General features: G+C 37.7%; 1 protein-coding gene across 6 annotated transcripts in view; it reads left to right on the top strand.

Moving 5' to 3' along the window:
• The window catches only part of HOOK3 (hook microtubule tethering protein 3), a 93072-nt gene that overhangs the window by 6847 nt on the left and 63457 nt on the right, over window positions 1-22768 (top strand). For 5 of the 6 annotated variants that reach the window (XM_071802141.1, XM_071802140.1, XM_065860905.2 and 2 more), the window contains exons 2-3: window positions 6886-6971; window positions 16952-17024. In XM_071802141.1, the coding sequence (XP_071658242.1) occupies window positions 6886-6971; window positions 16952-17024 (159 nt within the window). Of the gene's footprint in view, window positions 1-6885; window positions 6972-16951; window positions 17025-22360; window positions 22455-22768 lie in introns of those variants that run through there. The other variant, XM_071802143.1, reaches the window with a different exon arrangement.

The following is a 22768-nucleotide window of genomic DNA, read 5'->3' as shown; positions in this document are numbered from 1 at the left end:
TTGCATAGAAGAAGAGAAGAATAAATAAAACATGATTGATTAGGTGGGAACTTGTAGAGAACTTTTGGCTTATGGAGCTGTCTTAGACCTTCCAATTAGATATCATGTTTTCATTTTATCCTCATCACAAATACTGTGTAGTATTCTTTTTCATTACCTGGCTCCTGTGTCTTTCCACTGAAAACAGGAACACATTCTTTTTCTCCCCAGGAGTTGGTACAGTAGTTTGGCTTCTTATGAATGTTTTTGAAATGGTTAAATCAAACACCATTCAGACTTGATACTCTGTTCATTATGTATTAATATTGTATCACTTGAACACTTCAGTTAGCAGCAATTTAATGACAATGCCAAGATAATGCGATAGTAACTGGTTTATGCTGTCATGGCTCTCTTATCTCACAGTCCTTTACTATGTATGCTCTGGTCAAGGTATCTCTTCTATCTGCACTGTGTTTCAGTGAGTAAAGTATTTAATCTTCGAAATCTTAAACTATGAATGGAGTATTTTGATTGAGCTCTGTCATGGCTTTGACCTGTTCAGGTATTTGGGGTCAAACGTAGTATATGTAAAATGAGAGGGAAATTAATGAAAATTATGTTTGACTCCTCCCTGAAAGAATCCCCACCTTGCCAGTAATGTAAAGACCTTGCCTTTTCATTTGGCCGAGTGTGTAACCTCATGGCTGGATTACAAAGGAACTCTTGAGATTTTGATAAGGAGAGTTTGGCAACCTAAAATTCAGCTAGCAATATAACCACAATAGTCACTTGCTCACTCCATCCCCCTTTACCCCCAAATAGGCAAGAGAATTGAAAGGAAAGGGAGAAACTTGTGGATTGAGGTAAACACAGTTTAATAAAATAACAAATTAACACTAAGATACTACTACTACTACTATGTAAAAATGGAAATAGAATATAAAATAAAAATAAACTCAATGCATTTCCTCACGAACTCCATCCACACTGAGCAGCCAGTCTCAGGAAGCAGCACCCTGGTCCCAAACAGCCAATCCCAGAGAGAAAAGAGAGGAGAAAAAGCAGAAAGGGTCAGAGGTCTCTGCAAATGGCAGAATGACAAAAGGCCAAAGTAAATAAACTCCAGAGCAGAACACTCCCAAATAGGTCTCTTTCCTGACTCTGAGCTGCTCCAAGGCTAGTCAGAAGATCCCAACTCTCCTTAAATACGAAACATGATGCTAATGGCATCAGTCAGTTTCTGCCCCATCCATGTCCCCCTTCCTTGATGCCTCACACCTATGGGCAGAATGCTCAGAATGTCCTTGGCTCTCAGACTAGAGCAATTATAAACATTAACTCTGTCCAGGGCTGTTATCTTCTTGTTCTCAAACTAAATTCAAACAACCACCATGCTAGCTATGAAAAAGAAAGGTTTCTAACTGCTTGAAGAAAATTAACTCACTTTCAGTCAAACCAGCACACTCCGGAAATTCAATGATAAAACTGTTGCTTGTTGAGGAGCCTGAATCATCTTTGTTTCATGCAGTCTGCTGCTCTCTTGAAAAGCATAAACAGATAGCTTATGGTATAACTATCCAAGCAGAAGATAGCAGTGCTGACAACTGGGAAGAGAAAAATGGGTGAAGTTGTCCAGCAGCACAGGATCTGATTACAGGATATCCAGTTGGCATTATGACAGATCTGGCTCAATACAAGAGTTTGGCATCTGAGGAAGAACAACTTTCTGTACCTCATAATTAGCTTACGATCTTGAAAAAAAAGTAAATGGTCTGATTTCCTCCTGGTATTGAAGCTGAGGGCAATTTGTTTTAGTGGGATTCTTGCAGGTCTCATGGGTAATATTGCATGAATGTACAAGGACAGAAGTATTGAACCATCCTTAATCTTTCCTGCTAATTTGCTCTTTCAAGTGTTCTTGCTAATGGCTTGAGTAGTGATTCACATATGGTTCCTTTCTTATTCTTACTACTTTTAGCTTTTTCTCCCTGCCAGCTACATGATCTGTTTCTTCTGTGGTGATATAGTGTTGTTTTAGGTTCTACATGGCAGCTACTTGTAAGCTTGCATAGTCAGTTCCAAAAATGTAGGGAAATATGCGTGAATAATTCTAAAGGATCATTTATAGGTTGGGGACTGCTTTGCTCTGATAACTAACTAGTTGGAAACTAGGCATTATCTTTTGTTGTGTTTGTGCATAAGGTAACCAGTCACAGAGTGTTATATCTGCTAAGAACCTAAAGATTTCAGGTATTATTACAAAAGAACATGTAAAATATTATGCAACTGCATCAGCAATAAAAGCCAAACTACGTATATAATCATCGTGCAAAGAACAGGTCTTTCATTAACTCTTAGTGTTAAGAAGGGAAAGGTGCTGGAGAGCTTTTTTATCTTTGGAGGGGAAGGGGGTTGTTTTTTTAAAAAAAAATTTCATTTTTCTCCAGCTTCATGGGATGCTAAATTTCTCATCGCAGCTTTTATCCTGGTCTTCAGCTACTGTCTTTGAGAACCGAGTATTTGTTCAGTTCTTTCACCCTCATATCAAGAGTATTTTAAAGGAAATATATTTGTCTCCTATCCCTACTTGCTAGCAAATCCTCAGTATTCATATATGTAATCTGAAATAGTAACTGAGATTTTCTAAAGTTCTGAATTCCTGAAGCAGTTATTTAGTCCCCAGTGATAGGCCCCTTCACATTGAAACAGTACCTGCTACTCCTTATTTTAAGGTTTCTGTAAAAATTGACAGCTCTTGTTCATGGCTCTGTGAATCTGAGGCCTGGATTAATATTTAATAACATGAAATAAAATAATCCTTTTCTCTCATTATGTGATGGTTGATGGAAGGTATGAAGGTCTGCTAGGGCTAGGGATTGACCCAAGTGATTAATGTTTTTTTCCCCATTTTTTTCGCATATGCTTGTCTGAAAAAATCATAGAATGGTTTGTGTTGGAGTGGACCTTCGAAAGTCATCTAGTCCAAGCGCCCTACAATAAGTAGGTACATCTTCACCTTCATGAGGTTGCTCAGAGCCCCATCCAGCCTGATCTTGCATGTTTCCAGGAATAGGGCATCTACCACCTCTCTGGGCAACCTGTACCAGTGTTTTATCACCCTCATTGTAAATAATTTCTTCCTTATGTCTAGCCTGAATCTCCTCTCTTTTAGCTTATAACCATTACCCCTTGTCTGATCACAACAGGCCCTGCTAAAAAGTCTGTCCCTATCTCTTTTATAGACCTCTTTTAAGTACTTAAGGGCTGCAACAGGGTCTTCCCAGAGCCTTCTTTTCTCCAGGCTGAACAACCCCAACTCTCTCAGCTTGTCCTCGTAAGAGAGGTGGTCCATTTCTCTGAATGTTTTTGTGGCTCTCCTCTAGACCTGTTCCAACAGGTCCATGTACTGAAGGCTCCAGAGCTGGATGCAGGACTCCAGGTGGGGTCAGGTGGAGTAGAGGGGCAGAATCCCCTCCCTTGACCTGCTGTCCACACTTCTTTTGGTACAGCCCAAGATACGCTTGACTTTCTGGACTGCGAGCGCGCGTTGCCAGCTCATGTCCTGTCTTTCACCTACCAGCACCTTGAAGTCCTTCTCTGCAGAGCTGCTCTCAATCACTTAATTCCCCAGCTTGCATTGATACCAAGGCTGCCCTGACCCAGGTGCAGGACCTTGCACTGGGCCTTGTTGAACATCATGAGGTTCACATAGACCTGCTTCTTGAGTTTGTCTACGTCCCTCTGAGGGACGGGATGCCATCCTGGCATGATATTAAGGCTCTATATAATGGTACAAGAACTGAAAAAAAAGGGATCATAACAGCGGACAGATACTAATTTACAGCTTTGAGGAACTAACGATGGGGACAATATTGCAAATACTCAAGAGGTAGTAGCAGTTCCAGCAGCATGAGAGACAAATCTTCCAGGAGGAAACACATCACAATGCATAGGAAGGACAGTGTTTTAACAGCTGTTATTGAATAGCTCCTTAGAGGCACACACACACAAAGTATTTGCTACTTTGTCATCACAGCTGAACTCTGCTTCTACATTGTCACGTTCTTGTAATTCTTCTCACTTCTGGAAAATGAGCTTTACTGTTAGAGGGGTTCAGCATTTTGTAGAACTGTCTGAGAATCACATAGTTTAACTTTGACATGCATTTGTAAGGCTGGTTTATGTAGGGTTTTTTAAAGAAAATTTGTTACTTTCATATCTCTGAAGGGTATGAAAAGGATATAGTTCCTTTGCTTTAAGAGCTGAGTATATGTTTTGTGGCATAAGTTTGACACCTTAATTGAAATATTATGCTGTGTATTCCTTTCCTAGGCAAGCGAAGAAATTTTTTACAAAATTTAAATGCATGTGAAGAAATTAGTCATAGAACTAATTTTTGTCTTTCTTTCTGTTCTGTGTCATCTAACTGTGAAAAGCATTATTGTCATCGGTGGTAATCTGTGTAACATGTATAATTGGTGGTAACATGTGACTTTAGAGAAAAAAGAGTTCAGACTTGGTTACCTGAGCTTTAATGACATTTTAGACCTTTTCTTGTGTATTAAGTATTGGGTAAGTATGACAATAAAATTAGTTAAAAAATGACAGAGAGTATGCATCTTGTTTTTCAGTGTCCTGAAAACAGGCTTAGCAACCTTCCTTCTTCCATCATTGTAGTGGTATCTCCTGTGTACAATTTTGTTTAGTCAAGGAAGTGTTTCATATATCAGACTAATCATATCTGATGAGTTTGCAGTCTGAGGACCTCCTTAATGTTGGTATTGCTTATTTGCAAAATTAGAAACAAGTTTTCATTTTCTGTACTTGAGAATTTTATCCTTGTATCATCTGGAAGTTCTTCAAGCGTAAGCGTCCATGGTGTCATTGCATCATTTTTGCTAGAAAGTATTATTTCTCCTGTAAAGTGTTGCTGACTTTGTGGATTCAAACTCAGAATTGTCTCTGTTCTTCAACAGCTTTTCTGCAATTCAGAAACTGTAGGTAAATTCAGTTTTCTGGCAGAATAGCAATTTTATGTGATACCCTGTTTTGTGCTGTTTTTCATACGTGTGGGTTTTTTACTGATCCACCCATTTTTATTTTCACCTAGTGTCTTGACAATCTGTGATGGCTTCTTGATTCTCTGGAGAAGTGAGAATCTGTGTTTTCTGCATAGCTCAGACCAAAATATAGGAAAATGTACTGCATCTGAAATGTGGGAGTCCCTTCTGTCTGTTTTGTATACCACAGAGTAATTTTTTCTCGTGCTCTTAGAACATGGACATCGTTCATGACCTTTTGTTGGACACTGCTGAACTTCCTCAGCAAACATGCTCTGAGAGCTCATTTTTTTGACTTTTCATGGACATCATTGCTGTTTTTTTTTTCCTAATTGAGTGCTATTCTTTTTTTCTTCCAGAGAAAATGAAAGAAAAAAACATTTACCTTGGTGCTTGTTCTCCAAATTAATGTTAAATTGTGTTACCATAGGTATTACGGGAATCTGGATATTTTGCTCTTGATTCTTTGTGAACCTTGTAAAAAAAAAAAAATAAGACCTGCAGAATTTCCCATGTTACATAAATTGTCTTGTATTTGTTGATAAATGGCTTGAATCAGCATTAGTGTTTCAAACACCACTAAAGCATGAACGGTTACACATTATATTCAGAAAAAAATGGTTGGTAGCCTGTAGCTGCAAGCTCTCTTGTAGTCTTTCTTATCCTTGGTGTGTATGAGTGGTGCTTCCTACAAATAAACCTGGACTTCTAGGAGGACGACAATAGCAGCAGGACTTAGGCAGGTACCCTCCAAATAACATGTCATCAAAACTATTTTCACAAAACTCACTTCATCCTTTAAAAATAATATTCATTTAAAATTTTCAAGTAGCAGACCAGTTGAAAAGACTGTGCTGAAGTGAAAAGATTTTTTTCATGCTGAGGAAGGGAGAAGAGAGCTTTGCCTTGTATATTTGTACATTTGCTGATATGGTAGGGTGTTCAGATAGCTTGTGTACTATGTGTGTGAAAATGGAGTTGGTGAATAGGAGCCATACAGAAAGTACATGTATTGATGAGTGTTTTTTGTTGAGAAGATTCTTGATCCTATGTAATCTAGAATATTACACAGCATCCTCAGAAAGTTAATCTTAGGTTGGTCTCAGGTGTGTTCCGTTTGCAGTCTGCAAAGGTGAATTTGATACAAACTACCTCATTTTTAATCATAAGTAATTCTGTCATCAAACACCTAAGTCCTATGGTCCTTGCCGTTGCTTTTCAGAACAGCAGCATTTTCAGATCTTAGCTTCCATCTAAAGACCAGATGCTTACCATTATAAGGACCTGTCTGTCACTCTGTTCATAGAACACCCTGAGTATTCAGAACACTAGTAGTGCGTAGACCCATTAGGGCCTAGCGGCATTGTGCTCTCCTCTTCCACATGATACTATGGAATAGTGAAGTTTGGAGTATGGATTTCATCTGCTTGTTGGGACCCTACGAGAGTTTTGTGTGATCAGTGTTACTTCCAAAAGCTGAGTTTCTTACATACATCCGTTGTGAGAGTGCACTTGACTATATGCTCCAGAAGTACTTGAATGGGAGAACAGAACAGTGAATTTCCAAATTAGAAAATGCAGTAGAAAATTTGGCTTTTGGAGAATGTACTGTTGTTATTTGTAGTAATGTTTGTACAAATTTTTGAAGACAAAGATGCTAATCTCTGTAAGTAGTTCATTTCCTTGATTGCCATTAAACCTAAAGTTTCTTAATTCCTGCACATGTACACTAACCTTGTGGGGTTTACTGTGTTCGATTTGCTATTTGGCACCCTTATTTTTTACTTTTGAAAATACCTTTATATTGAAGTAAAAGAAGGTAACCTTTTGTTTTCTCCCACAGATACAGACGTTTAATGTTGAGGCACCATGCCAGACTGTGGAAGATTTAACAAATGGGGTTGTGATGGCCCAGGTTCTTCAAAAAATGTGAGAAATTGTTTATTTAATGAATTAAATACACACAGTTTTATTGTCTTTACATTTTCCTATATTTATGTGTATTTTAGTTCGAACTTGTCTGGTATTCTGTAAGGATGTGGTTTTTCCTATGCTTGGACAGTACTTTAATATAGAACATGACTACTATGTTTTTTTCTCTATAGTTTTCGGATAACTATTTTAAATGGAAAAAAAGGTTTTGTTTTAGGTATTTATTAAAGTATGAGCATACTGGAAAGTAAGCTGGATTAAAAGTAAGTTTACAGTTTCAGATGTTTTTAAAAAGTTGGAACCAGTACAAGGTAAGGTATTGACCCTTGATCATTGCTTGAACCTATGGTCAAGTATATCAGTAATGCTAGAATTAGTTTCATGCAATAACACTTCTGTGATAAACTGAATGAAACTGTCAATTTAGTTGTTTGCAAAGATACTACGGTTACACTAGATAATGTTTTTGTTCTTTTGAACTTCAAGAACAGATAGAGTAAAATGCATTAGTTGAACATCACAGTGTAATCTAGGCTGTTTCTGGGGACTACGGATATGCATCTGAAATGTAGCTATATGCAGAATTGAAATGTAGCTATATGCAGAATTACCTGTTTTAACAGAAACACGACTTACTATCACTCATCAGAAACTTCAGCAGCAGTTTACCAGTCAGCCATCCAAATTGAATTTGCCAGTTCCTACAGACCTGTTGTTGTTTGTTTTTGTTTTTGTTTTTAAAAGGTGTGCTTTATTCCTTTTAATGTGAAGAGGATACTGTCTTGAGTGTAAATGGAGAATGAAATGTTTTTTATGTAATTTGTTGAAAATGTAGACTGGACAGGTACAATATAGATACGAACAGCTTTCTGTTAGAGTTTTTCTGGTTTATATCAAAGAATTGTAGAGTAGTTGACATTGGAAGGCATCTCTGGAGTGTTTAATCCAACTCACCTTCTCAAACGCACAGCTTGCTGGAGCAAGTTGCCCCAGGATTGTGTCCAGTCCGATGTTGAATATATAGAAGGATGGAGACTCTGCAGCCTCTTTGGACTACCTTTTGCAATATTCAATTGCCCTCACAGTTTCAGAAAAAAAAACCAAGAAATAAAACCAAAACCACCCCCCATCAAAAATAAACCACAAACAACCCACAGGGCCGTTTTAAATTTTTGTTCAAATGGAAGTACTTGTCTTTCAATTTGTGCCCACTTATCTGTATTCACTGAACACCACCGAGAAGATTATATTAAGGTATGAAGAAGAAGCAACCATCAGGTATTTATACATGGGATTGATGAGGTCCCACAGAGCCTTCTCTTCTTGAGGCTGAATAGACACAGCTTGCTCAATCTCACCTCATATGACAGATACTGCAGTCTGTTAATCATATTTAATGCCCTTTGCTGAGCTTCCTTGTATGTTTCAGATCTCTGTCATACTGGGGAGGCCAGGACATAGCACTTCAGATGTGGTGTCACCAGTGGTCTTCCCAGTGCAGCCCAGGATGTTCTTTGCTACAAGGACGCATTGCTGGAATGTGTTCAGCTCGGTTTCTACCAAGCTTTGTCTGTGCAAAACTGGTTTCCAACCACTTGGCTGTCAGCGTATACCAGTGCATGAAGTTTGCACTTACCTTTGCTGTAATGTATAAGGTTCTCATCAGCCCATTTCTTCAGCCTTTCCAGGTACTTCCAAATGACAGCACATCTATAAGGTGTATTCAACACCCCTCCCAGTTTTGTATTATCTGAAAACTTACACTCTCTTCCATCATCTAGGTCACTGTTAAAGATGTTTAATAGTATTGACCCCTTGGATATGGTGCTAGTATATTGGCCTCCACTGCTGCTCATAACCCTTTGAGCCTGTCAGTTCATCCATTTTTCAACCCGTGTCACTTACCAAGGCCATGCTTCATCAGTTTGTCTATGATGATGTTATCCTGATCAGTTGGTCTGTAGTGGGCATCTGTAACAGAGTCATCTACGTTGGTCTGCCTGGTCATCCTGACCCATAATCTCTCAGCTGGCTCATCATCCATTCCAAGGCAGAGCTATTGCAATCCCACTGCGCTCTCACATAAAGGGCATCTTCCCACCACTGCCTTCCCTGCTTGTTCTTCCTAAAAAGCCTGTATTCATTTATAGCAGCAACCTTGTCATATGAACCACCTGACCACATCTACATGATCCCAGTGAGGCAGTGGCCTTATAACTACACACAGAGCTCTGTTTCCTCCTGTTTGTTCTCCATTCTGCATGTATTAGTGCACACACACTTCACATGTGCATCCAGTCTTGCTTATTTACAAGAATGAGTCTGAGAGCTTTACCTGTAGTGTTTTTCTGTAGGCCTTTCCTTATTTATGTGCATATGCTTGGGGTGACCCCACTTCAGTCCTGTTGTGTTGACTGTGAGGTATCTCTTCTTCACATCATCCCACACCCTTAGCTTGCCAACAGACTCCACTACTTTGTCACTTGATGTTTGGTTATATTTTCTCTCCTCTGTTGTTCCTTGTTTAAAACTGCTCTTACCAGGCTGACTAGCTTGTTGGTAAAGATGCTTCTGCGCACCATAGTCAGGTGGATCCCATCTCTTCCAAGCGGTCCTTGATCCTCAAAGAGGGTTCTGTGGTCTTAGAAACCAAAACCTTGCTGCCAACACCATTTCATAGCGGGTTGTTGATTTGCAGGATCTGTCTGGTCCTCTGGTTCTTCCCCCTAACTAGTGCAGCTAGGGAGACCACCCCTTGGGCCTTGATCATAGCTTCCAGAGCCACTTAGTACTTTCCAGATCTGCATATCTGTATAGCTGGTGCCTGTGTGTGAGGGCAGAAGGAGTAATAGTTTGAGGGCTGGACAAGCTCTGGCAGTCTTTGAACAATGCCATGAATTCAAACCCCTATCAAGCAGAAACCCTTCTTAGATGATGAGTCAATTAGAAGATGGGGGCCCTCCATCCCTTGCTAAGTCTTGCCACTTCTTGTGCTGCTGCGTGGCTCAGGTTTACTGGACACAAATGATATGTTTGACAGAGTTCCTGGCCTCTTAACTGCTACAAGGTTCACTGAATTTGTTCTGCAGTTGCAAATCCTTGGGTGGAGCAGGAGCCTTCCTCCCAGTGAAAGAAAGAGCCACCAATTCACAGGGTGAAAGAGGAAATCTCGATGTTATCAAATATTTCAAGGGAACACCTTTTAGCATGCGGAAAGTTAAGATGTGGAGAGTAGAATTGTAAAATCTTAAAGTAGAAAACAGCCTTTCCTACCTGAAACTTCAAAGAACATGTAAATTCTACGGTTCCTTTCTGCAATTAGTTTCTTCTGTGAGTAAGATGGGGCATCACTTATGAGAATTATTCGGTCTTTACACATTTTTGAGTCAACCAAAGTTACTTTCAGGTAATGTCAGTGGTCCTCTTGCTTCAGAATAGTTGAAGCAGTCTTTCTACTGTTTTAGTGTATTTTGCTACTACATAAAAGATGACACCATGGCCCCATGCTCAGTACACATGGATTTTCCAACCCAGCATTTGAATCAGCCCACTTTTAAGTTTTGTGAGATCTGAACATCAAGTTTACAAGTCTGAAGCTAAACACAATGTAAATGGGATGGATGTAGTTCCTTTTTTTTTTTTTTTTCTTTAAGGATTAGAAAGATATCATCCTTTTGTACCTGCTGGAGTATAAAAAGGTGGTGACCATATAGATAGTGTGTTCAGTAAACTTGATAGGAAGTCAGGATTTCAGCATAATCATCTGTGAATCTGTTTTCAGAGCATTTAGAAAAAATGTAATAGTGACATACATATAGAAAAAATGTCATAGTGACACATTTAATGTGCGTAATTATCTGTCTTATATTTCCATTGTTCTTCTGGAGGATACAGTTTCCACTTAACATAATGGTGGGCCAGCAGTTGATAACTGTATATATTATTGATTGGCTAGTTCAAAGACTCATCAGAATTTGGATCTAAAACATAACATACCTTGATACAAACCAAAATGAAGCTTCTGTGTCAAAGGCCCCTTAATAACCTTACTGTTTTAGACTGATACTACCATGACTTGAAATACTGCCTTTCTCCCTGTCTTGGTGTTATTAAAGGAAAACTGTTCTGAGATATTGTTTTCAATTGATGAACCGATGTTTTAAAAGGAGATGTACAATAGAAATATTGCACTTCTATAGTATGATTTTAAAATATTTCCTGTAGCAATTGTCATGCTGACACTGAATGCATTCTTTAGTTTACCTGATTTATATGTAAAGATCAGTTAAGCAATTTAAAGTTCTTTCTCTATGCCCTAGGTAATAGTTAGTAGTTGTCTATCTTTCTGATATTTGTGCTTCATATTTACCATTTTCCATTCTTGTGCAATTAATACATTGATTCTTATGCAGAGATTTAGCAACAATATTGCTAAATCTTGACTGCATTCCTGTTGATATAAGCTTTGGACTGTAACACCAGGCACATCTTGGATTGCAAAACAGGAATGATAAACAAGTTGGACAATTTTGAGGGAAAATATTATTGCTTCTTTTATTTTTTCTTTTGTAACAACAGAAGGTGGCTCCAGTTTTAGTGGGTTTTTTGAGGCAAATGCCACGGGTTGCGGAATAGCTGTTTCCCTGGACATGAGAGACTGGGAACATAGATCAAATACAGGGATCAGTGTTTTTATAGTTGACCAGAAAACTGATCAGAAGCATGTTGGCAAAGCCATTTTAAGTGTTCTTGAAAACAAAATCAGATTTGACACTAGCAGTGAAATCTTCCTTCTGCTCCTTCAAGCAGCACAGGAAGAATACTTAGTGAGGAATCAGGGAATGTTCAATTATATGAAACAAGTCTAGAGCACACTTTACCAGTCTATCCTTCTTTTTATATTAACAGCATTGTCTCTATTTCTGTCCCAAAAAAGATAGCCGTGTAGAAGAAAATTTTTCCAGACACAGAAATGTGTAAGAACCAGACAACTGGGTGCTTGCAGTTATTTGTAAAAGTCACACAGTGACATTGAATAGCAAAGAGCATGTACAACCTGAAGGAACCAGATCACTGCAAACAGATGCCATTTGCAGTGAAAACTTGAACAGTATTGGCTGTGACAGGAAAATTGCTCAACAAGTTTGGCTTCAAAGGACAAATTTATTGTCTCTGCTGGAGACACTAAGCTTAAACTCTGTTACTCTTATTCCATGGAGAAGGGCAGACTACTGTTTCTGTAATGCACATTCCTTGAAATTTGGATGTTGGTATAGATGCCTTCTGTTTAGGGTTCTTCAATGTGTGTACTTTGAGGCTAATAGCATTCATAGGTTAATTACATAAAGGTGGGAGGGGAGAAATCTGACAACTTTTGGGTGTGTTGGGACTTTTACTATAGTAAATTAATTCATGTTTGAAAAATTGCTGAAAAAGCAAATTGATATATCCAGTGAGAATTTAAAAAAAAAAAACAAAAACACGTTTGCTCTGAATGAAGAAAATGCAATCAGTGAAGAGCTCTAAGTGAGGTAGAGCATTGATGAAAATTGGAAGATAGTGGGGTGATCCAGTGATCTGGATTTATTTTCATAGGAGAGTAAGGATAGCATTTCTTCTTAAAAACTTTAAATATTAAAAGTCTGAACTCACTATTCTTTCTGTTTTTCTAACCTGCACCTTCATAGAAAGACTCCATTGGTACTTGTGAGGATGGCAGACGGTGGGAACAAGATGAAATTAAGACAGTAGTTAATGATGAGGAACAGTTTCAAAGCGAAACCTGGTTCAGGGAATTGTTTTAGATACACAGAAGACTTGCACAATACAGAATTGTAGGATTTATTGTCAGTAAAAGAAAAAAAGGAAGAATATTGCTTATTCATTAGCTGATAAAAACCAGCTGTGCCTTCTGTCAAGTGTTTAGAAAAGGCCAGCAGCTCCTTCCATTATTCTCAGTTATTTGTATGTTGTTCTCAATAGTTTTTGCACTCAGTGTAGCAGCCCATTTGTAAATAGGGGACATTCACCTGAAGTAACAACTCATGTAGCAGAATTTTCTGTAATAAAACTGCTTAGAGAGGCTGTGAGAAATGAAGGATACAGAGGAAATTACTTACACCATCAGAAACTTCTCACTGATGTAACATGTGTGATATAAAATGTCAGAAATGGGCACCATGTACCCAAGCATGAGCATTTTGCTTATGGATTCAGTTGTTAATAAACAGGTGTTGGTAATTCCCTGAAGGACACTTTCTTTTTATCATACAACATTTATCTTTGAATTTCAGATACCATTTGAATGGATTTCTCCGGTGCTAACTATATTACCTTGGAGGAAGAACTTCAGTTTATGCTTTAACTTACTGTTTTTTTGTATTATTCTGTACTGTACATTTGTGTTCAGTTGTATAAGGTTACTGGTTCCTCTGACTAGAATTAGTATGAAATACAGTAAGATAAGATGCCTGTACACAATCAGTATTGATAATTATTTTAGAGAATGCTGTACTTCAGAGTAAAGATTGGAAGCAAAAGAAAATGTTCGAACTGTGTATGAGTTGACTGCCTAAAATCATGTAGCTTATGCTGTTTAGAGCAAACAGAAGGCCACAGCCCCTGAATTGCATCCACTTTTTCTTCATGTTTTTTAATTGCCTTCACTGTGTTACTCATGTTTTCACTTTCTATTGATATCCCTCGAACAACATAATTCCCTGTTCTATACTACAGCTTTAAATTTTCCTTTCAACCCACTCCAGAGACTGTTTAGTACCAGGTGTCCCTCTTGTTTTATTTTTTTTCTTTCTTATACTGGCCTTGATAAATGTGAGAGATGGCATGTATTTTCATTTGTCATCTGCGCATTGTGCCTTAATGAATTATTCATTTGTAATATTATACATTGCAGCATGCTGTGTATGTTTTGACACATGCAGAACACAAAAGCTATGCTTTTGTATATTGCTGGGGGAAGGAAATTTTTGTAAACAGTAATTTCTTAAAGCAGCTTACTGTACACCACTGTTAAAATGAGTAATGATCACGAGTTATACTACATGCTCTGTGGGTTGATTTTCTTCAGAAGAATATTTCTGTCTCTTGGCATCTATGATGTGGAGAGACGATCATTTAAATAAAGGAAAATTTGCATATAAAATAAGGTGGAGATGGTATAAAGGAGCACTACTGAAAACAGCATCACATGAAGCAATACAGCATTAACAACAGTGCAAATATCTCGTGCTCTGAGGAAAAGTCCCAGTTATATGCAGTACTATTCAGATACTAGGCAGCCATCAACTGGTACACTGTTACAAACCTGGAAAGTTATCCAGTGCAAGCTTGGATTTTGGCTCAAGAACCTACTGAATTCAAAATGCTTGGTTCAAACTTGGTTCAAACAAGTCATCTCATGGTTATGATACTCTGGTCAGTTTTCTGCTGCTCTTGCTTAGTGCAGTACTTCTTCAAAATGAGCTGGTAGGTTTTGTAATCTGCTCAGTTCTCAACCACACATTTTCATATTTGCTTAGGTGTTGCTTTTTCAAAGGCTGTCATTCTGACCACTGTTAAATGCTGATGATTTAGAGTGGGTTACTCATCAACTGCTGGACCATTGGATACTTCCGTGAGGTTTGTATACTTAAAAAAAATTTAAAAAAAAGAGAAAGGGATCTGTGGGAGAGAACTACCTCACTGAGTTTAGATTTAATTCTGAGGGCCCTTCCTTATATATGTCTGATGATATAAAGGTATACATAGCCCAAGAATTCAGTGAAGACAGTGAAAGCCAGTTGCTGGTTCATGTGTTACTTTTCTTGCAGTAGTAGGTAAGAAGAACTGCTTAGTTGCTATTGAAGTGCATGCTTCCAGAGTGGAATGGGTTGGAGCTGGCCCTGAAATCTTCTTACTCTTCCTCAGCTAATGCCTTATTGTTGAAAATCAGGTATGCAATATTAGGCATCCTGTCAGTCTGAATATAATTTTGCTTGTGCGTAGTTGGTTATGCTCACCTGTGCTGCTTCTTGGAGTCATTATTTACAATGAAAATGGTAAGTCAGTAGTTGGTATATTCATGGCACTGTGGTCTTGAAGCAGCTGAAGATGGTAGTGACCAAGTGCAAACCTTAAAATGGTAAGATACAGTCCTTAGGATAGTCCAATTGGTCTTTTTTGCTGGTGAAACACAGGTAGTGAGGCGTACCTACTTTCTCACTCAGCTGCATAAACACTTTGTAGTTGTGAGTCTGTTTTAAACAAGACTCACTTGGGTGTTGACAATTCCCAGAAGACCCATCTGAAGGATCCTGGGTTGCTTTTTGAACTCCACGCCTCAAATGGATTCAAGTAGGGCTACTTGAGGTTTGAACTTTCATTCTTTTTCATTACTTTCTAGGTGATTTTGTTGTGATTGAGTGGAAGTTAGGCAAATTACGATTTTTTTTGTGGGGAGAGCCGTTTGTTGTATGTAAAAACCGAGTGTAAGCCATCTTCATCTCTAGTGGATCTTGTATATATTGGAGTCCATTTAATTCTTTTTACCTGTCTTGTGAGGGCAGAGAGGCCATTTCAAAGCTATTTGAAAGTATTTATTTCAAAACCAGACGCTATGGATAAGACATTACTTTTTCTGTTTCATAGTTTAAGGTTGTCATCTGTGCTAGAACTGCACTGGTTTTGAATGGGAGTAACTGGAGTCATCAGCTTAACTAGTAATTAAAGCTGTATGTTTGTCGATGCCATGTCAGAAGAAAGGAAATACGTAATCTTCATCAGAGTCTGTAACAGAATGTGTAAAAATAGCAATTGGAATGTGTCAGCAGAGAAGCAGTGTTGTTTGTGATCTCTCCGCATTGCCGTGTATTCTCTCACGGGCTGCTTGCAGATCTTGATACATCATGAGGAAGATGTGGGGAAGATGGAATACAGGAGATACTGTGCATCAGGTACAAAGTGTAGCTACAAAGCCTGGACTCTAACCTAAGTACTAATATAATTGCTGGTTTATAGCATATATGATATAGATTTGAATCTCCAGATACATTCGCAGTTTTCTTAAAGTTTTGCCAAAAGTTCTCATGGCATCTTGCCCTTAAATAAGAGCTTAGTCCAGAACCCTTCTATCTGTAGAGGGTATAGCAGTAAATCTAATGGTACTCAGTGGCAAATGCAGCAGTTTAAGTCCAGGAATTAGAATACTGTATGTGAAACTCTAAACAGCTCTACCAGACTGACTCTTAAGAGACTTATGCTTACGAAAAAATGAAGTTTGTTTGGTTGTTTTTTTTCTCCCTGACTGCATTAATTTTATATGTTGGATAAAATATGAGCGTTATGTTGACTTACTGTTTTAAAACCACTTATTTGTGGTCTCTCCTTATTTCTGATCACAGTATTTTCAAAATTCTCTATGATATAAAAAAAATTTGACCTAAGTGAACAGTAGAAAGTGTTAGCCTTTTAAATGATCTTGGAACTTGGGACAAGATATATTTTAACTCTTCTCACTGCATTAAACGAGCATATGTATTGTTCAGTCTCAAGCTTCCCATTTAGAAGTGGAATAGTTCTAAGCAATGTATAGCAATAGGAAACCATTGCATGTGGAAAACCAATAATTTCATAATATTTGCAAGTAATGTAAGCAAATATTGCTCCAGCAGCAGCTTATAAATTAGAGGAAGAAGAATTTACAGAAGGAAAACCTGACAAAATGCATTCCAAGCACAACAGCTTCTTCAAAAGTATTAGCTAATCATGGTACACAATTGAAGCTGTGCTGTCAATAGGATTTAAGGCATTAGAGGAGTGAGTAGTAACAGGATTCTGAACTACTCTATACAGGCAGTGTGTAGGATGCAGAGGTAGAAATTTAAAGAACCTCAGCCTGAGATAGGAGCCTAATCACTGAGGTATCTTCACAATTTCTGCAACCTGTTTTTAATGAATGCTCTAAATTTTTTGTTTTTCAGAGATCCAGCTTACTTTGATGAAAATTGGCTGAACAGGATCAAAACAGAAGTAGGAGATAATTGGAGGCTAAAGGTATTTGACTTGTCTGCAAATCTGTATTTCAGTTCATAATACAATATTGTATCCAAATATTAGTGTATTTCTAGATTAAGGCCTTGCTTTGTAGTACAGCATTTTGAATTTTAGACGATTTTAATTACACTTACTTTTTAATGTTGTTATTGTCCTGTACAGTTTAAGGAAGAAAAGTCATTTTGAGTTTGTAAATACACCTCAGTAATTTCAAAGGAAAGCATCAGAATAAGTTTTATGCATTGATTACCTTTCTTTGTTTTTCAAATGCTGAGTGAAAGTTTTTTTAAATGTAAAGTGTGAAAGTAGCTTTGAAAAACAGACTTCTGAGAAGCAGCTGCTTAAAAAATAGCAGAATAATAAGCAATTTATTTAAACAAAAATGGCAAGTGTTGTCTTCTTTTACTTTGGCAGCTTTGTGCAACTACTGAGTCTTAAGAAAGGAATTTGTGTTTTTCAACCACAGTCTATTTGCTGGGTTATTACCAAATATTCTAGTACTTTCTCTGCAAACCTTAAGGCAACAGAATTTACAGTGCTACAGCTGAGAAGTATTTTGGCTCATAAAACCTGAAGAACATAGTTTCAAATGCAGATACGATGTTAGTGTAGTTTCTGACCAGTTTTGTTCAGAGAATGATCGATGTACCTTTCTAAATTGCCATTTTCAGTCTGAGTACTTGGGGAAACAAAATGGTGACAGTTTGTCTTATTAGTTCATGTTTCCTATAAAACTGTTTTGTTCTGGCCACCATAACCCCTTCTAGCATTTTGAGAAGGGCTGCAACTGTGAAATGCTCTAGTTCTTACAGGCTTGTTAGCATCACTGGCTGAAGAAAAGGGACACATATATAAGTGCCACCTGAGGCATGCAAGGGGAGTCTATATGTTTAGGCTTGACCAGCACACCTGTCAGCATGGTCTCTGCTGCCTGGCCAGCAGTGTGCAAGACTAGGCTCCTTTAGAAGGTTTTGTCTACCAGGACTGCCAGCAAAAATGTGGGTACATTGATTAGGATGTGTTGACTGGCTGGTAAATAAAATACATGATCGTCAAACAAGCTTTCTTAGTTCTGCTGCTTGTAGAACAGTTAATTTAAATGAACTTTTCAAATAAGCATATTGAATTGCAATTAACAGCTGTATGCAAGGTTTTATTTCTCTCTAAAATACTTCTGTGGCTTTTTTCTAAGGAATATTAAAGTCTTGACTGTTAAATTTGGAGAACAACAGATTGAGAACTGTTTGCTATAATAGCATTTTGGTTGATTGAAAGTGCAGTAGCAGCTTCTGTAACTCTCATATGGAGCTTGGGGCAGGTGTGAATAAAAAAGAAAAAAGAGAGTTTGAGCAAACTAGTAACTTCCGTATGTGATTGAGGTTGGAAAAACATAAGCTCAAGTTTCAGGTTCTTGCTGATGCCATTCCTCCTTGTTTTTCATAGATCCATGTAAATAAAAACTAAAGACTGTGTTTTGTTTTGGTTTTTTTTGTAAGAGATGTTTGCTTCAGTTTTTTGTATACATTTTTTTATATACCACTTCCACTTCCATAAAGAATACTAAAAGGCAAAATGTGGTATTTTAATTATTTATTTTGTAACCAGGAAAGTAATCCTATACTATGCCAACTGTTGTTCTTCACATGCAAGTAAATACTATTAGTAATCTAGTTATTCAACTGTCTTATCAGTCAATCTGTCATTTATAGTCTGGCTTGTAGGAACCCTTCCAATCTATGCACTTCTATTCATTTCTCTCTAGATTTGAAATGTAGGCAACATACCTCTGCATGTCTCATTAATATAGATTTCCCTTCATATTTTAAAAAGCACTATGAGAAATGGTAATTGGGTTTTATCACCATCTCCCAAGTCATGATAATGAGCTGAGTTATATTCTTGTTGCTAAATGTGATTGCTCTTTGTCATATCATATGGTGTAATAGTCGCTACTTGTACAAGCTCTTGGTATTATGAACCACATAAAGGAGTCAGTGTAGTAGGGGAAATTATTTAAAACAAGCAAACCAAACAAAACACAAGTGTAATGTGCAGGTTGTTCTACTTTGGAACAGTGGTTAGGATAGAGATTAGTGTAGGCCTGATAGAGCCCTTCTAACCACTGTTGAAAGAGATACTCAGAAAATCATGCAGTTGTTAACTTTCGATTGGATGCTGTCCTGTATGGAAAATAAACAAGAATATATGGCTCATCTTTCTTTTTTTTTTTTCGTTCTGCAGTTCACTTTCTGCTAACTGCAAGAATGCCTTCTTATTAAAATACTTTTCCTGTTGTTGTACCAGTTTAAAACAAATATATAAATTCACAGGATTGTCGTTATAGGCCTGATTACAGGGCAAGTTGTCCAACTTGAGAGATGGAGCAATGCACAGGATAGAAAAAGGGAAATGTTAGAACTCAGGCTACTTGCAAAGTAGGAAGCATTCAGCAAGCATTCTGTGTAAATATCTGCTGAGCAGATATTAGTCTACTGTCTTCAGCAGAGAAATGTGTTACTCTTTGGGATTTAAAATTTCTGGGGCATAGCATATATCAGTGTACATAGAAGTTTGTGTTCCCTTGGGCAACAAAATAAGCTGCTTCGTACTGCTACCTTAGCTGCAATTTTATGTGGTGGTAGAAAAAAAATAAATGAAGACATTATTTCTTTCCTGATGTACAACTGAACACTTTAATATAGTCAGAGTTCAAACTGTGTGCACACTAGTATTTCATGCTGAAGAAGATGACATTTTGAAGATAAGATGGCCTTTATTGAAAATAGAGGACAGTAGAGAAAATAATTTTGTTGCCAAAATTTTGCAAAAATAGTTCAATGTCAATCCATACAGGAATACCAGTAACAGAACAGAAATTTAAACAGTTAACTATTTGATACACACACATCAGTTTTCGCAGTTACAGAATAAGCTGTTGACTGTCTGAGGGGTTGGATAAAACTGACACCCTTTTCTCTCTCCCCCTTTCGTTCAGAGTGATTATAACTAGCTCGGGAAAGTAAGGAAAGATGTTGTTCAGCTTGATTTCTGACTTTTTCTTCTGGACTTTTTCCTTTGGCATTCAGGCTACAGCATCAGTTAAAAGTACAATTGTATTGATGTTTTTAGTAGCGAAATAAATAACTCACACTTTTTCCATGGATAAGCAGCGTTTAATCCAATTCCTTAATTGTGTTCCTTAAACACGTGTTCATTAAAGCATAAGCAAAACAGTGCTGGGTGCGTGGGGGATTGGCTCCACCCAACACGCACACCTTCTAACAATAAGAAGTGTTCTTAAAACCAGTAAGGTATTACATATTCATAAGAACCCCAGGAGGGCCTATACATATTCATAACCTTTCCCCACTTCTTATTAAAATGAGTCTCAGATAATAATTTCCATAGTCTCCTCCTTGACCCCTCCCTGTTGCGCCTGCGCAGTGTCACTTGGTGGTCTTGAGAAGGGGTCTTTGGAGGAAGGCTCCTTCAGCTTTGTTACAGTGAACTTTTTACCTTTTTGGGTCATTATGATGAATTGGTTGGAGCCCAAGCTGCCAGGTTGACTGAAACCAGACTGGCACCCCCTTTTGCTGTAAATCTTGGTTATCTTGTCTCCTCAAGATTTATAGCTGGTGCTGTAAAACTTCTTATCTTGGCATTTGATGAGGTTCTGTTTTTTCTTAACACATTTGCTTACATAGGGCTCTAAACTAGGCATTCATCATGTGGCTTAAAATATTAGTTCGTTAGTAGGCACTCATTATGTGGTTGGTTAACCCTTAAGATGTTAGTTCCCTCTGTCAATATAACTTCATAAACAAGTTTCACAACTTTTTACATAGAACTTAACCACCTTTTCTTTTTTCAGGTTCAAACCCCGTGCCTCATTTGGTTATATCTGTAAACCTTAAACATGTTCTTATCACAAATCACAACTGCATTTCGCACAGTAGCAATCTGTGTTTGTTCCATTACTGAATAGTATATTCAAACAATAGGAGCCACTAGACTTTCTGCAGCTAATACAGTTTCAATGCCTTACGCTTGATACAGTGCTGCAAAATGAAATACTCAGTGAAATTAGAGTACAGACTACTTAGTGTTGTAATCTAAGTAAACTAACCTGATTTTTGAGGTTTAATTTTTACTCCCTGCGCTAGTACAGTTCTGTCTTCTTTGAGTTCCTCTGCAGTACAAGCTGTACTGGCTGGTGGAGTAATGGAAGCCAGTTTTCAGTGTGCAGTATCACTTTTCTGCTACTTGCTTGTTCTTTGCAAGGGAAGGGACCACTTATGAACAGACATTTAGAGTAGGTTATTTGTTGGTGGTTTTTTTTTTTCTTTTGTGATAAGGATGGAAGCCTGTCATGTGAATGTTTATCTGCAAGCAAGGAGAGATTATAGGTGTACTGTAAGCCAGCATTTGTTTCTGTCAAAATGATAATTAGGATCTGATATATTTGATTCTGTTTCTTTATACCCTTAATTCCGAAGTCAACAATGTCTCCAAACAAAAGTTTAATGTAGGAATGCTCTTTGTGTTCAGAGCCACATTTTATTTGTCATTTAACTCAAGGAAGTGTCTGTATCTGTTCCTTTTGGGATTTCTTTTTGCAGAAAGCAGATTGGATAAGGATAGCGTCCTAAGCTAATGGTGTAGTCTCTCTTTAGGCTCCATTTGTAATCAGTGAAGAGACTTGCTCCTGCAAAATGCAGTTTAAAGCAGAAACCTAATGTATGTGGTAGGAGCAATGCATGCACTCTGTGTCCCCTCCTTCCCCCATCCCTGTGCCTCCCTGCTCCCACCCCTCCCGCCACCACCCCAGTGCCAATGGCAGTAGAACCATCTAAGTGTATTCGCTGCAGACAATTTAAAAAAAATATTGAGAGCCCTCGGAGTAATACTGAAGATAATCGTTAGGTTTAAGCTAGTCTATAAAGAAGCTGCTTTAGCCTTATAATTGTCTGATTATGTGCCAAATACAAAGATGATACAGTTAACTCTTTAAAGGAGGTTGTCCTAGTACTACTGATGGGCAGTGGAATAAAATAGGACCACAAGGACAAATTTGTTTTTTTTTTTTTTTTAAAGTTTGCTGTTTTCTTTTTCTGAGGGTGCTGTTCTGTATGTTAGTTTTGATGACAGATTTTGATGAATATTTATTTTGTTCCAGCATCTCAACTCTAAGCTCTATGAAAGTTATGTGGAGAAAGATGGCTCTTTGTGTTCAAGGGATTTTAATGCAAACAATTCTTACAAGGCAAGGGAAAAAGAAGTATTTTATAGGCAGGTGCTTTCCATTTTGTTTCTCATTTTTTGGGCTTGTGTTTAAGTTCAAGGTTCCTCACAATGCTCTCATCAGTAAGCTGGACTTAAATTCTGCAACATGACCTTTGTGTTTCTGTGACACTTTCGCAGCAGACTCAGGTAAATTACAAACTAGAAGGTTTTAATGAATCAAGTTTTAAAATTATACTTTAATCAGCACAGTATAGTTGTGGTGATTTGGTATAAAAATCAACTTGTTTACATTTCTTAAAATTCTTAAATCTGTTGCAGACTTTGGTTGTGATTGTGGATAGCCTTTGAAAGGTGGTGGTGATTTCTTTTGGAAAGACATCTAGAAGATACTTGTAGTTCTTACAGAAACGTGTTATGTGTAATATGACAGAAATAGTATGTGTTTGGGAGTAGAAGGTATAAACGTGAAAGTAAACTAGTTATTATGCTGTAATGGGATG

The sequence above is a fragment of the Patagioenas fasciata genome, chromosome Z (genome assembly GCF_037038585.1).
Source record: "Patagioenas fasciata isolate bPatFas1 chromosome Z, bPatFas1.hap1, whole genome shotgun sequence".
Lineage (NCBI taxonomy): Eukaryota > Metazoa > Chordata > Aves > Columbiformes > Columbidae > Patagioenas > Patagioenas fasciata.
The sequence above is the reverse complement of the archived record's forward strand: the minus strand, read 5'-3'. Positions and strand labels throughout refer to the sequence as shown.